At 39.1% G+C, this 14706-nt stretch overlaps 1 protein-coding gene across 1 annotated transcript in view; it reads right to left on the bottom strand.

Moving 5' to 3' along the window:
* Positions 1-12523, bottom strand: part of SOHLH2 (spermatogenesis and oogenesis specific basic helix-loop-helix 2) — a 62608-nt gene extending 50085 nt beyond the window's left edge. The window contains exons 1-2 of the mRNA XM_043997030.1: positions 12476-12523; positions 5191-5405 (exon numbers count right to left, since the gene is read on the bottom strand). Coding sequence (XP_043852965.1) covers positions 5191-5405; positions 12476-12523 — 263 coding nt within the window. The remainder of the gene's footprint in view (positions 1-5190; positions 5406-12475) is intronic.
* Positions 12524-14706: the final 2183 nt, after the last annotated feature.

Here is a 14706-nt window from a genome sequence, read left to right as displayed (position 1 = left end):
GAGGATAGGGGGAACAAAAGTAGAGAGAAAGACAGATGTAAGAGATGATCTAGAGATATCGACAAGACTTGGGAACTAATTGGATGATCAAGGAGAAACAGAGTAAAGAATGCTGGGAACCTGAAGGAAAGAAAGGATACAAACATTTATTAAGTTCCTACTATGTTCTCGATACTGCGCTAAGTGCTTTACAAATATTATCTCATTTTATCCTTACAATGACCCTGGAAGGTGGGTGTTATTATTTTAAATTTACAGTTGAGAAAACTGAATCAAATGGAGGTTAGATGACTTGTCCAAGGTCATACAACTAGTGAGAATCTGAGGCCAAATTTGAACTCGGGTCTTCCTGACTCCAAGCCCAGTGCTCTGTGCCCTGCATCATCTAGCTGCCCCTAACTTGGGTGACTAGAAAGATGGCATTCAGTACTCTCCTGAGTGCCTTCCCAGTACCAGGTATTGTACCAGGTGCTGAGGATACAGAACCAAAAATGAAATACCCTCTGCCCTTGAGGAGTTCACATTCTATAGGGAGAGACCTCTCTCTCTCTCTCTCTCTCTCTCTCTCTCTCTCTCTCTCTCTCTCTCTCTCTCTATATATATATATATATATATATATATATATATATATATATATCCAAGGCAGAGTGCCCCAAAAGCCCTGGTTCAGTTTTCTGTTAACTTAAAACTGCACTAAGGTTTCTGGGTTACTATATGTAGAAAATACCAGGTAAGTTAGAAGGGAAGCACTGGCAGGAATCAGGAAAGACTTCTTAAGAAGGTGGCACTTTTGAAGGAAACTGGGAATCCTAAGGATTCTCAGTGGAAATAGGGAAATTAGGAAGAACAGTGGGTTTGGGGTAGAAGAATTCCATCAACTGTTGGTGGAATTGTGAAAAGATCCAACCATTCTGGAGAGCAATTATGCTATGCCCCAAGGTCTATAGAACTGTGATCCAGTGAACCTTTGATCCAGCAACACCACTGCTAGGTTTATATCCTAAAGATATTCCCCAAAAGAGAAAAAGACCTTTGTACAAAAATATTTCTAGCAGCTCTTTTTGTGGTGACTAAGATTTGGAAATTAAAGGAATGCCCATGAATTGGGGAATGGCTAAACAAGCTGTGGTATATGATGGAGATGAAATATTATTGTGCTATAAGAAATGACAAGCAGGATGATTTCAGAAAGATTTGGGAAGACTTGTATGAACTGATGTATAGTGAAGTCACCAGAACCAAGAGAATGTTGTGCACAGAGACAGCAATATTGTTTGATGAACTGTGAGTGACAACTATTCTCAACAATACAATGATCCAAGATAATCCCAAAGGACTATGACGAAACATACTAACCACCTCCAAAGAAAGAACTGATATTGATTGAACACAGACTGAAGCATGCAATTTTTCACTCTTTCATATTTTTCCTCTTTTATTCAAGTTTTCTTGTACAAAATGACTAACATGGTAATGTTTTACATAATTGTATATGTATAACCCATATCTGTTTGTTTATCACCTCAGGGAGGGGGAAGGGGAAGAAAGGAGGGATAAAAGTTGGAAATAAAAACCATAAATAAAAATGTTTATTACTTCAAAAATAAATAAATAAAACAAAAATGTTAAATGCTCCCCAAATTATAATTCCATCTTGAACGTACTACAATCCTGCCAAAACCTGGACTTCTTGTTCCTTTCATGTGACATCACATCTTCTATCTCTATGCCTTTGCACAGGCTATCCCCTAAACCTGGAATGCACTCCCTTTTTCTCCTCTTAGGGAACAAAAGTTAAACTTGTTCTGCTTCCTATAAGACCAAGTATAGACCAAATGAGTAGGAATTACAGAAAAACACAGTTAGGTTTGATGTAAAGAAACATTTTTCTAACATTTAAAGGTATCCAAAAATGAAGTGGGATGTCTTGGTAGGAAATGGGTATCCCTTCATTGGGGATCTTCAAGGAAAAGCTAGACTTTGGGACAGGTGGTCTAGAAGAGATTCTTGACCAGTTGAAATGGATGTTCTCTGAGATCACTTCCAACTTGGATTCCATGAAACTCAGAATTCCTGGTAGCAAAGTAGACCAAGAAGTCCAATCCTAATTTGGTATGGTCCTAAGTAATCTCATCTTTACAGCTCCATATCAAAATAATTTTCCCACTTCCTTAGTTTTATGTTTTAATAAAATGTTTATATCCATCCATAAAATGGTTTTTGTAGGTAACCTTACTATCTATCCCTTGGCTTTAAGAAAATCTGGTTCTCCTTTGGAAAAAAACAAAACAAATCCTGTCTGTGTCTACATGGTAAGTAGAGCTAAATAATCCTTAAAACACAATTTCCAGGATTTCTAAAAGCCTTAAAATTCATCATTGTTAAAGAGGGCAATTATTTGAACATAACTGAACAATGATAGACATTTAGAGCTAAGATGGACAGTAGATTCACTTGGTCACAAACTCTCATGTTTATTACCAACTCTAAAAACATTCTACAGTACCTATGATTATTATGACAAAAACCTCTGTATTTACAAAGTTTGCAGCAAAGTAATAAATAGATAAGCTTCCCTGTTTCTTTTATGTTTAATGGTTAGTAAAAAGTGAGTGCTCCATTTTGTTTGGTAACAAATCCTAACTCTATCAGCTTGGAACATATTAGCATCGGGTTTTAAGAATATAAATTATTGGGGCAGCTAGGTGGTGCAGTGGATAGAGCACCGGCCCTGGAGTCACTGACCTCAGACATTTTACACTGGCTGTGTGACCCTGGGCAAGTCACTTAACCCCAATTGCCTCACCAAAAAAGAAAAAGAAAATAAAAGAATATAAATTATCAGCCTGCCTACATCATAACCTTGCATCCTAAAATACAAAAACGGATCCAAATTAATTGAATGCCCTTGTATCTCTGAACCTTCTCTCAGCTCATTCTCAAGGCAAGAAAAACCCTCCTCTAGATGTCAGTTTTTCTTCTCTTTGATGAGGATGTCACCAGACTTATCAGTGGTCTTCATGCTTCTCCAGGCTATGTTGCTGATGCTCTGAACTTTCTCTACCATGTTACAGAAACCTCGTCACCCTGGAAATTCAATAGATCTTCTAGATCTTTCACACTAGACATATCCTCTGCTAAGACCCCTTCCTCTGATTGGCTGGCTCCTCCCAGAAACTCTATTTTAAGGAAAACACTCAAGCCAGTCAGGTCTTCATTTGCTCTCAGACCCCCAGTCCTGATTTAGTGGACTTTCTCTACCATGCCCTTTTGTAGGGAGCTCCTCCCCATACACTTTTCAGTTCAATTTTATGTATGTATCCACCCCCCACCCCCTTAGAATGTAAGCTCCTTAAGGGCAGGGACTGTCTTTCTCTCTGCTTGTATTTGTATTCCCAGCACTCAGCCCAGTGCTAAGCATATAGGAAGTGCTTATCAAATGCTTGTTGACTTGGCTTGACTTAGTACAATGCCTACACAAGTGCCATTAGAAATGCTCTCTGATGACTTTCCAGTAAAAGTCCATCACAACAGAAGACACCTATTCAACTTGTGTACCAGAAAACATCTCTGATGTTCTAAGATTTTCCCCATAAAATTCTTTCTTACCTCATTCAGAAAGCAATTTAGGTTGCTATGATAGCAAAAGGAAGGATAGTATGAAGATCTATCTTTTTTGTGCTGTTCCTAAAGTCATCTTATCCACAGTGTAAGAGAACATCAGACTTAGGCAGGACCTAACCAACTCCATGTTTTTAAATGATCGTTGGAAATATCATATTTCTAAATTTCTTTCCAAAGGAAGAATAAGGTTTTCTATAATCTTGTTAACTGGCCATGCTTTATTCTAGACAATCACTGGGAAACCATAGAGGGATGCCCAGTATATTGCTTTGACAAAAGGTAAGTGGGGATCAGCTAGGTGGTGCAGTAGATAGAGCACCAGCCCTGGATTCAGGAGGACCTGAGTTCAAATCCCACCTCAGACACTTGATACTTACTAGCTGTGTGACTCTGGCCAAGACACCTAACCCCAATTGCCTCACCAAAAATTAAAAAAAAAAAAGACAAAAGGTAAGTGGCCTAGAGTTGTGGCAGCAGCCAACTTTAAATTCCCCTTGCACTACAAATCTCTATGGTACCACCACATGGATCTTTTTTTTTGCAGGGCAATGAGGGTTAAGTGACTTGCCCAGGGTCACACAGCTAGTAAGTGTCATGTGTCTGAGGCCAGATTTGAACTCAGGTACTCCTGATTCCAGGGCCGGTGCTTTATCCACTGTGCCACCTAGCCACCCCCACATGGATCTTCTTACCTATAAGCCAGGAGGGCCTTGGCCTGCCCAGTTCAACCTGGGGTACCCCTGCTTGTGTATATATTTTGTGGGAAGGGGTAAGTTTGCGATACTTGTTTGGGTTGGCTTCAGGTACAGGAGCTCTCTGGTTGTTTCAAGGTACCACAGCCATGTCTCAAGAAAGCCAATTCTATCCACATCTCCTGAAGGGACTAAGATGCTTAGGAAATAGCCTTAGGATAGATCATCCCTCCTATCCCTGGTTCCTCAGCGCCCTGGAACTGGCCTGTACCAGCCCACAGAGTTTTAAGAAGAAACAAGAATATTGTTCTGATTTAGACCTAAATAATAATAATATCGATAAGAGAATTTATTTATATAAATTTATATATAGGTATAAATTTAGAATTTATATAGTACTTTTATCCCTGAACCCTTCCAAAACAAAGAAGAGAACACATTAACAACAGGATATCACCACCCAAAAGGCAAGCCTATATCATAGACAACCTGACCTATAGACACAGACTTATACCTGGGATACTGGACAAACAATTGTTATATTTGGGGGGCAGTGACAACTAATAAGTCAATACTAAGATGTGGTCTATGACAGTGACATTAAGATTTAATGTATGAATAATAATTTTATTATCTCATTTTATTTTTATTATTCTATTTATAGTTTATAAATGCTACTCTAGAATAGCTAGAATAGCTACTGGATTCATGGAAGCACTTGTATAGAAAACTAATTCTCCACCCCCCCACCCCACCCCACCCCCAATTATTTTTCACTTTTTAAAGTAGAACAGATTACTTATAGCATAGGAAACAAAATTTTTTTAATCAAGAAATATCCTATTTTACTTTTATTCATCTTTTTTAAGTTTACCTAATTAATTTGATAGCTTCTAGTTCCTCTGTAGTTGGCAATGAATTCATCTTCAGGAAAATCATGTTGAATGTGAAATCATCCAAAAAGACTGCAGCATTCTTCACATCACTAATGGTGATAGTGATTTCAGCTGTATTTGAAAATAATCTCTGTACAATTTCAGCCAGGTTCCCAACAGCAACATCTCCAACCAATAAGAGGTCAATTTCTGCCTAAAGAAGATGGGGGTGTGGGGATGGGGGAAAGTACAAGCACCACACAATTAATATGAAGTCAGGGAGAAGATTCACAGCTGTCAAAGAAGAGAAAAATAAATGATATAAATATCCAGACTTCATTACATAAGCATAGTTTATATTATTTCTAGTAATTTCGCCCAACAAAGACTGTGGTTATTTTTGTCTACTTTTCACAGAATCATGAAGTTGAAAGGATCTTGGTAGCTAATTTATCCAGCCTATACCTGGAAAAGAATTCCCTCTAGAACATACTTGACAAGTGGTCATCCTAGCACTGAGTGGAGATCTTCAATGAATGGGAACTCACTTTCTCCTGCAGCAGAACAGGCCACCTTTGAAAAGCTCTAATTATTAGAAAGGTTTTCCTTATATCTAGCCTAAATTTCTCTCTCTGCAATGAGACTCTGCTCTCTGGGCTCTCTGCTTTTAGTTTTGCCCTCTGAGGACAAACAGAAGGAGTCTAATCCCCCTTATACAGGTGTGTGATGTGCCTAACTGGCAGGAAGGCTAGTCCATGGATCCTCAGAAGATTCTTTGTGGGTCTGTGATTACAGGAGCTCAAAAACTGAGGATGTCGTATGCACACAGTACCAGAAAGAGAGAGGGTTTCTCTCTTTCTTTCTCTGTCTCTGTGTGTGTGTGTGTCTCTCTCACACACGCGCACACACACACACACACACGTGTGCAAGCGGGCCCATATGAAGGAAGGTATCATAGCCCAAAGACAGCTAGGTGGTACAGTGGATAGAGCCCTGGGCTTGGAATCAGGAAGACTCATCTTCATAAGCTCAAATCTGGTTTCAGACAGTAACTATCTGTGTGACCTTGGGCAAGTCACTTAACTCGGTTTCTTCATCTGGAAAATGAGCTAAAGAAGGAAATGGCAGACCACTCTAGTGTCTTTGCCAAGAAAACCCCAAATAGGGCCACAAAGAGTTATACATCACTGAAAACGACTAACAACAACAAATCACAATCCCAAATTTTCTCTTCTTCAGGCTAAACACCCTCAGTTTTTTCATACAGTTCTGAGATTAGATGAATTTGAGGCCTTCACATTCTGGTCAAGCTTCCTCAGATACTGTCTAGCCTATCAACTTCCTTCCTACAATGTGGCACCTGGACTGGAATAATCCACATAGAGTTTGCCTGGGGAAGGAAGCAGCAGGATAATTATATACCGTTCAAGCTCTCAAGCCTGTTTAAATTTGGAGGAGTAAAGCAGGGGAAAAGGAGGTAATAGATTATATCATAGAGATAAGAAGACCGGATCTGTATACATTCATAAACAATTCTCTGCTACTTGAGAGTAATACAGTTAATTTAGATTCCCATCTAGAGTCAGAAGATCAGAATTCAAATACTACCCCCATACTAGCTTGGACAAAATTATTTAGACCACTAAACAACACCTGGGCCTCAATTACCTTTGTAAAATGTGGGAGTTGGACTGATTGGCCTCTGAGGTCCCTTCCAACTCTAGATCTAAGGGGTGAACCTGACCAGTTTAAAAAAAAAGAAGAAGCACGGGGCAGCTAAGTGGTGCAGTGAATAAAGCACTGGCCTTGGATTCAGAAAAACCTGAGTTCAACTTAACACTTAACCAGCTGTGTGACCCTAGGCAAGTCACTTGACCCTCATTGCCCTGCCAAAAAAAGTAGATCAAATATCCTATACTGATCAACAATAGAACTGAACAGGTAAATAGTCCCTTCGCTTTCAGAGACCCAGTCTTAGAAACAACCCCCAAAATAACAAAACAAAATTTTAAAAATCTAGCACAATGCCTTACTTGTAGAATTTGCTCCAGAAATACTTATTGAATGAAATCATAGTGTAATGGGGCTTTTTGTATGCCCAGATCACCTAAGATGGAAGACAACTAGCATCTGCTTCTGGGAGATGTTTTGTGTTGCCTTACCATATGGGTGGGAACAGCCTCTTTTCCTAGATCATGTAGCTGGAATAAACTGCATCTTTTAAAACAGCAGATTAAAAACAGCCTTTCAACTAGGGACTGTCTGAACAAGTTGTGGTATATGATTGTGATGGAATACTACTGGGTATAAGAAACGATGAGCTAGATGACCTTAGAAAAAAACACGGACAGACTTACACACGATAACAGAGTGAAATGAGGAGAAGCAAGAGAATGTTGTATACAGTAACAGCAATGTTAAGAACAACTTTGAGCCAATAAGTTATTTTGCCTATTAAATATTCAAATTAACCACAAAGAACATGTGAAGAAAGGTACTATCTGCATCCAGAGAAAGAGCTGACAAATAGAAGTAGTTATAGAATGATTTTACATATATATGCTTCTTTGTGTCTAATGGTGGCCATCTAGAGGGGAGGGAAGAAAAAATGGAAAAGAAATTTATATAACTTTATTATATTTTTAAAAGGAATAGCAAGTTGTACGTAATAGATTTTCAGTTTCATGTGCATTGGTCTTTTTTTTTTTTAATTATACCACATTATGGAAGTGCTTGTTTTATTCCATAAATTAAAAATAAAATAAAACTGAAAAACCACCAGATTGGAACCACCTTTCTTGCTAGTAGTATTCAAGGAGATAAAGGCCCTGCTCACCCAAACTACAGGAACTAATACTGAGCTGAGTGTGGGGAAAAGGCTACCTTCTCCCGTCTCCCGTCTCCCTTTTAAATGTGGTGACAGAACTAAATTTGGAATTTTGGTCTGTTTCATTTATCGTTTTCAATTCTAAATGCAGGTGGTAAAGTCCCTGGCCCCTGAAGAGCTCCCTTGAACAATGGCACCCTTGGAGACAGGATTACAGACTGAATGTCGCAGCTAGCCATTTAGATGCCCTGGAAACCAAGGTGCTAGAATGGAAGCCCAGGAGGATTTTGGACTTGTTACTTGGTAGGACTTGCTATACAGGAACTGAGTTAAACTATTAAATATTTACCTTCCTCTTACCATCTTCCCTAAAGACTGAAGCGATATAAGGGGAGATTATGTCTCCCAGATGTTGGGGGTGGGGAATTGTATGTTTGTTGTTGCTATACCCTTGAAATAACTATTCCTTTGTAAAAGCTAATCTGTTAAATGGAACAGGGTTTCAGGAGATCTATAATTGTGGCAACACAATGGGTAGAAGCTTGAGTCAATATCAGAGACAAGGCTTCTAGAAGTCCCCTTAAGGGTCCAGAATAACCCTGGGGGAGGGATGAAATATAACACACCTGGCCTTTGAAGAATGAGAAGCAAACGACTAAAGGTGCTGTAAAAAATAATGACAAGATCCTAAGAACTGGGGAAACTTTTAAGGTAAAAGCCGGTTTCCAAGAATCACCACAGGATCTTTTTCTCCTTTTCTGATCCTTATCTTAAAATATTGTTACCATAAGCACAGGTTTTATACAATATATTTCAACTGTCACTTTGAAAGGGAAAAATCTCTTTAAAAGAAACCACAGCTGGTCACTGCTTTATTAGGAAGTCTGTCATTTCTTCTCCTGGAAACATTAAAAACCTAGAAAATCAAGAGCCTAGTCTTTATTTATTAATTACTTATGTTTTCATTGAGTCAGAGAAATGATGTTCTACAACACAATCTTATAGGTCTTCTACTCTCCTGGAGACTATGATCATTGGGTAGATTTTAATAAATATCTTCTGGATACCTCAAAAAGTGAAAACTCACCAATTTTACTAATGAATTTAGATAAATTTGGAGGAAACACATTGAGGGTGTTTTTTGACCCTTCCTATTGAGTACAGAATTTTCTGCTGCTAAATGGGACTACTCAGAAACCCCAAACATGACTACTTCTTTGGTGACCAAGACCGCAATGCCATCTATTTGCATAGGATTTTTAGGAAGCTCAGAATCTGGAAACAGAATGAGGGGAAAAATTAAATCAACCCAATAAATAGCTTCCTTCTAAATCACAAAGGTGAAGACATGACTGCTATGTTACTGGCCTTTTATCAAAATATCTTTCTGAAGAGCTGTGACCAGGAAGTCACACCCCTCAACCCGTGATAAGGAAGTCCAGCTATTTCTAAGGACTCATCTGTGTCAATCTGTTTGCTAATGCATTTTTCTTTGTTAGAAAGAATGTATGAACAACCTTCACATCATAGGAACTTCAGTTAAGAGGTTAGCATTCTATTCTTAGATCTAATGAGTCACTAAGCCTCTTAAGTTTTCATTGCTATGATTTGAATATGTTAAATGAAGAAAATGGAACCCCCAAAGTAGAAAGATCTCAGAGTAAACCCAAAGAACAATTTTCTTGAGGTCTTTGAAGAAGTATAGAAGTTTCCATCTATACATAATAATGAAAACAATCTTTTATCCAGTTGCTCTATTTAGGCTAGGGACTCTTAATTTAGGGTCCAAAACCTTGTTTTAAAAATATACATATATATATATATATATATATATATATTTATAACTATATTTCAATATAATTGGCTTTCTTTTGCAATACTGTGTTGTATTTTATACAGTTAAAAAAATATTCAGTGAAGATGTACATAGGCTTTTCCAGATTGCCAAGTAGGTTCTTGGCAACAACAAAAAAGTTAAGACCCCCCTGTTTTAAGCATTCCTTGAGCCATTTACAGAGGAAGACCCCTTGAAGATTAAGCCTAAATAAAGATTATTAAAATTAGATTATTTGCCTACAGATTAGCCGTAGATAGGACAGCAGCTTGGAAGAGCACTAGCTTGCAGCATGTTAGCAGCAGGGCAGTCTTAGGTGGGGTAGAGAGAACTTTGGAAAGCAAAGGTAAATTACTTTGGAGCCTGAGGAAGGCAAGAGAGAGGGCAAAGATAGGAAGAAACCTGATTTACCATTTTGCCTGGGGCCTAACTAAAGGAAAGAAATAAGCAAACCTTTGTCTTCATGTTAATAAAAAATTTTTCAATCAACTTTCTACCTCTTAAGCCTCACCCACTTTACAGATTAGTAAAGTGAGGCCCAAAGAGGCAAAATGTCCAAGTGTAATAAGTAAGTAGCAGAGCACAGGTTTTACTGATTTATTTTCTTTCCACCAACCATACTGCCTCCCTAAGAAGCAGTTTTACTACATCCATGACTCTCCTTTTAGGGATTGGCATAGGGAGGGTCAGAAAAGAGTATGCAAAACGAACTTCTAGTGAACCTCAGTTTCCTTATCTATGAAATGGGGGACAACATCAACTATCCAACCCATCTCGAGGCTGTTATGGGACAAGAGATAATACAGGGGCTTCAATGCTATGTAAATTTCAGTTCTTTTGAAACTGTCAGCCTTCTTTGAAAAGATACTTTACCGAATGCCACAAATTTGTGATCAATAGTAACATTTTGACATGTATAAAACAGAAGTCAACTAAATCTGGGCCTGGTATGCTAAATGTTTTTTCATTTGAGCACAGAGTACATTTTTCTTAACACTTCGACTTTCAAATAAAAATTATGAATTCGTTTTTTAAAAAATAATCAAGCAATACTCCATACTCCAATACTTTAGTTCTGAGCTCAAGTAACATGCAGAGAGTATCCTAGCCATGAACATTTTTAAAACACTGGATTGTCATTTGCAATCTGGAGCATACTAAGCCCTTAATTAGTAACAGCAGGTGCTGAAGTGCTTAAAGCAAACTACTCCTGCATTTCACCGAGTTGTTATTTATGTCGTTGTTATCACAACAACAGCACTGACTCAATCAGTGGCAGCTGCACCACAATAACCCCTATTCTAAGAGCAAATGCTGGACTCCGGTTTCCCCAGGAGTCAAAGGATTTAAACTGCCATGCCTGGAGAACTTAACGTGCAGCATTTTGCCAAAATGCAACCAGAAGCATAATTGGGGCTTCAACTTTCTTGAAGGCAGAAACTAGTCCTCTCCTTTTGTACCTACTCTGCCCAGGTACATTGCTTGGGCATATGGTAGACAAAGTTCAGATTTCTGTAAGTATTAAAGGTATATTCCTATACAGTAGAAATACTTTTGAATTTAAATAAGTCCACCTCAAGCTTCAATTAAGAAAGACTTCTTAAGTGTTCTGGTTAGGCCCACCCCTCAGAGTACTACAATATTACTTTCAGGAAGCTCATTTCTTGTGACTTAAAATTTAATAGAAAATAAATAACAAACTTTAGGAAGCAATTCATGGTAGTGTGTTCAAACTTAAAGATTTGATGAAGGGTAATTGGGAGAATGTGTAAGTTACCAAAACCACATTGAAGGAAGAGAGATTCTCTTTTTTTTCCAGTATAAAAAAAAAAGGATTTTCTAATTGTTAAACATCACTGAGGAATAAATTTGGATTAAGATACAGAATATTTGAGGGTTCTATTTCAGGCTCTACTCCAATGATTAAATAGAAAGAAAGGAGGTAAACTTCTGTTCTAGAATGAAGTCCTAGGAAGTAAAAATTTCCAGTTTCAAAACATATTCAAAATTTATTCGATTGAAATTATAGCTTTTAAATTCTTTACTTGGTCTCTCCTTTCTGAAACTGCACCTTGATTTAGGGAAATGGAAGGGCAGGCCACGTGAGCTAAAGAGGCCACCTGTTTTTCCTCTTTTGTAAAGCCAAGCTTTTCCTTATCCCTCTCCATCATCTGGCCCTTTTCGAGGATCAGCGAGCCACATCCCACAGCTTGGAGGAAACAGATAACTAAATTGAGAAGTAGATAACTAAATTGAGCTTTTCCTTCTCTCAATCACACAGGGTTGCGGTTTCTTAAATCCCACTGGGGCCTACCGCATTCCCTCCCCACCAGCCTGAGTGTCTACCACATAAAGTAGAAAGTGGGGGCAGGCAGGACAGTGGCAGCCAGCCCCTACTGAAGGAAGCCTCTTGCAGCACTGCCACCTCCCCACCCCCATCCTCAACTGTGCGCCCCTTCTCAGTGTACTCAAATGGCCACATGTATAGAGAGCCAGCGGGGAGGGAGAAAGAGAGAGGTCATGAACGAACGAATGGCCCCAGGTCCAAGCCTTGCCTGGTCAAGGGAGAGACGCTCTCAGCCTAGCTACCCCTACTTAAGCCTCCAGTTTCTCGACCCCTTACCTTGGCAAAGACGCGGTAGCTATCAGCGCTCGTAATTGAACCCGCCATGACCCCGCTCCCCACGTGCCGCAGGGAACCCAGGAAGCACAACTACCCCGAGGGAACTCAAACAGAAGGCGGTCTCTACCTCTACCTGCGCCACCTTGGCCACCCAGCCCCAGGCTGCGGCCGCTGCTTCTGCTGCTGCTGCGCGCAAATGGCTCGTGCCTTTGCAGCTGTGGGCCCTCCCCGTGCGTCTGGCCCAGCCTTAAAGTGGTCTAGACTGAGCCAGCCCTTGAGCCCCTTCACACCTGCCCGCCCCGCCTCAGCACCACCACAAGCAAGGTTCGGTTGTGTGTGAGTTTAAGCAACTTAAACGTGGGGTTAAAACGGTGGGGCAGGTGGGATTGCTCGCTCGGGCCATTCATGAAGCATGCTGGATCTGACTGAATCTGAAGCTTTCCTTCCAAGTTAACGAGAGCTTTTAGAGTTCCCAGGAATTACATGACACTTGCCATGAAGATTAACACGGTTCTCTAAAAGTCCTAAATAATTATTAAAGGAGATCCCTAATCAGTGTCCTTAGAACCTGTGTTTTGGTAAATTCCATTCCATCCCGTTCCCCATCTTTTTTTCATTTGGACAAATTGATACTTAGGAGAAAGTAGAAGGATACAAAGTTAATAGAACATCATTTGGATCTTTTCCCCTTTTCCCTATTTTATTTCTTGTGATTTCTCCATTGATGGGTGGGGAAGGAGATGCCAAGGGAGTTAGTTCTTGTCATTTTAGATTTGCAAAAAATCTTGAGATCTCACTTGCATAACCAATACTAAAATGTTTTACTTGAACTGCCATGACAGGTGGGCTCTGGGCAAGCTTCCCATGAAGGGTTCATGGACTACACCACATGTAGCCTGCTGAAATTGGGCATACAGGCCTAATCTGTGTCGTGGGGGGGGGGGTGACAGTGCATTTCGGTGCATTGTAATAGGGTAAGAGGAAAGGGAGAGAAGTACTAGGCTTCACTCTATTTGGGAAAGCCCAGACTCCAGATGAAGATACCTTCTGCCCAAGTTATTTATATTTCATATACCCCATAACCACTGGTAATAAATTATCATTAGTACAGGTCACTATCCCTGAAGCATAATATCCCTCTAGTTCTAAAGCCAGAGATCACGTCAGATCTCTTTTTTGTTTTGTTTTGTTTTGTGGCCCAATGGGGGTTAAGTGACTTGCCCAGGGTCACACAGCTAGTAAATGTCAAGTGTCTGAGGCCATATTTGAACTCAAGTACTCCTGAATCCAGGGCCATGCTTTATCCACTGCGACACCTAGCTGCCCCTGAACTCTTTACTTTCTAATGTTATGTTGATTGTCTTTGGGTTTATCAAACAGTACATTACTAAAGTCATTTACTACTGTGTCTCCTATGCCTACCCTATTCCACTGATCCTCCACTCTATTTCTTAGCCAGTACCAAATAGTTTTGATGACTGCCGCTTTATAGTAGTACTTCAGATTTGGTACATCTAGTCCACCTTCCTGTACATTTTTTTTTCCCATTAGTTCCCTTTATATTCTTGACCTTTTGTTTTTCCAGATGAATTTTGTTATTATTTTTTCTAGCTCTATAACATAATTTTTGGTGGTCTGATTGGTATGGCACTGAATAGGTATTAATTTAGGTAGAATTGTCATTTTTATTATATTGCTCAGCCTATCCATGAGCAATTGATATTTTCCCAATTATTTAGATCTGATTTTATTTGTGTGAAAAGTGTTTTGTAATTGTGTTCAGAGTCCCTGCATTTGTCTTGGCAAGTAGACTCCTAAGTATTTTATATTGTCTACTGTTATTTTAAATGAAATTTCTCTTTCTATCTCTTGTTGCTGGACTTTGTTGGTCATGTATAGAAATGCTAATGATTTATGTGGATTTGTTTTATATCCTGCTACTTTACTTAAGTTGTTAATTGTTTCAAGTAATTTTTGAGTTGATTCTCTAGCATTCTCTAAGTATACTATCATATCATCTGCAAAGAGTGAAAGTTTTGTTTCCTCCCTGCCTATTCTAATTCCTTTAATTCCTTTTTCTTCTCTGATTGCTAAAGCTAACATTTCTAGTACAATATTAAATAATAGGAGTGATAATGGACATCCCTGTTTCACCCCTGATCTTATTGGGAAGGCCTCTAATTTATCTCCATTACATATGCTTGCTGATGGTTTTAGGTAGATACTGCTTA

This window comes from Dromiciops gliroides, chromosome 3 (assembly GCF_019393635.1).
Source record: "Dromiciops gliroides isolate mDroGli1 chromosome 3, mDroGli1.pri, whole genome shotgun sequence".
Classification (NCBI taxonomy): Eukaryota; Metazoa; Chordata; class Mammalia; order Microbiotheria; family Microbiotheriidae; genus Dromiciops; species Dromiciops gliroides.
The sequence above is the reverse complement of the archived record's forward strand: the minus strand, read 5'-3'. Positions and strand labels throughout refer to the sequence as shown.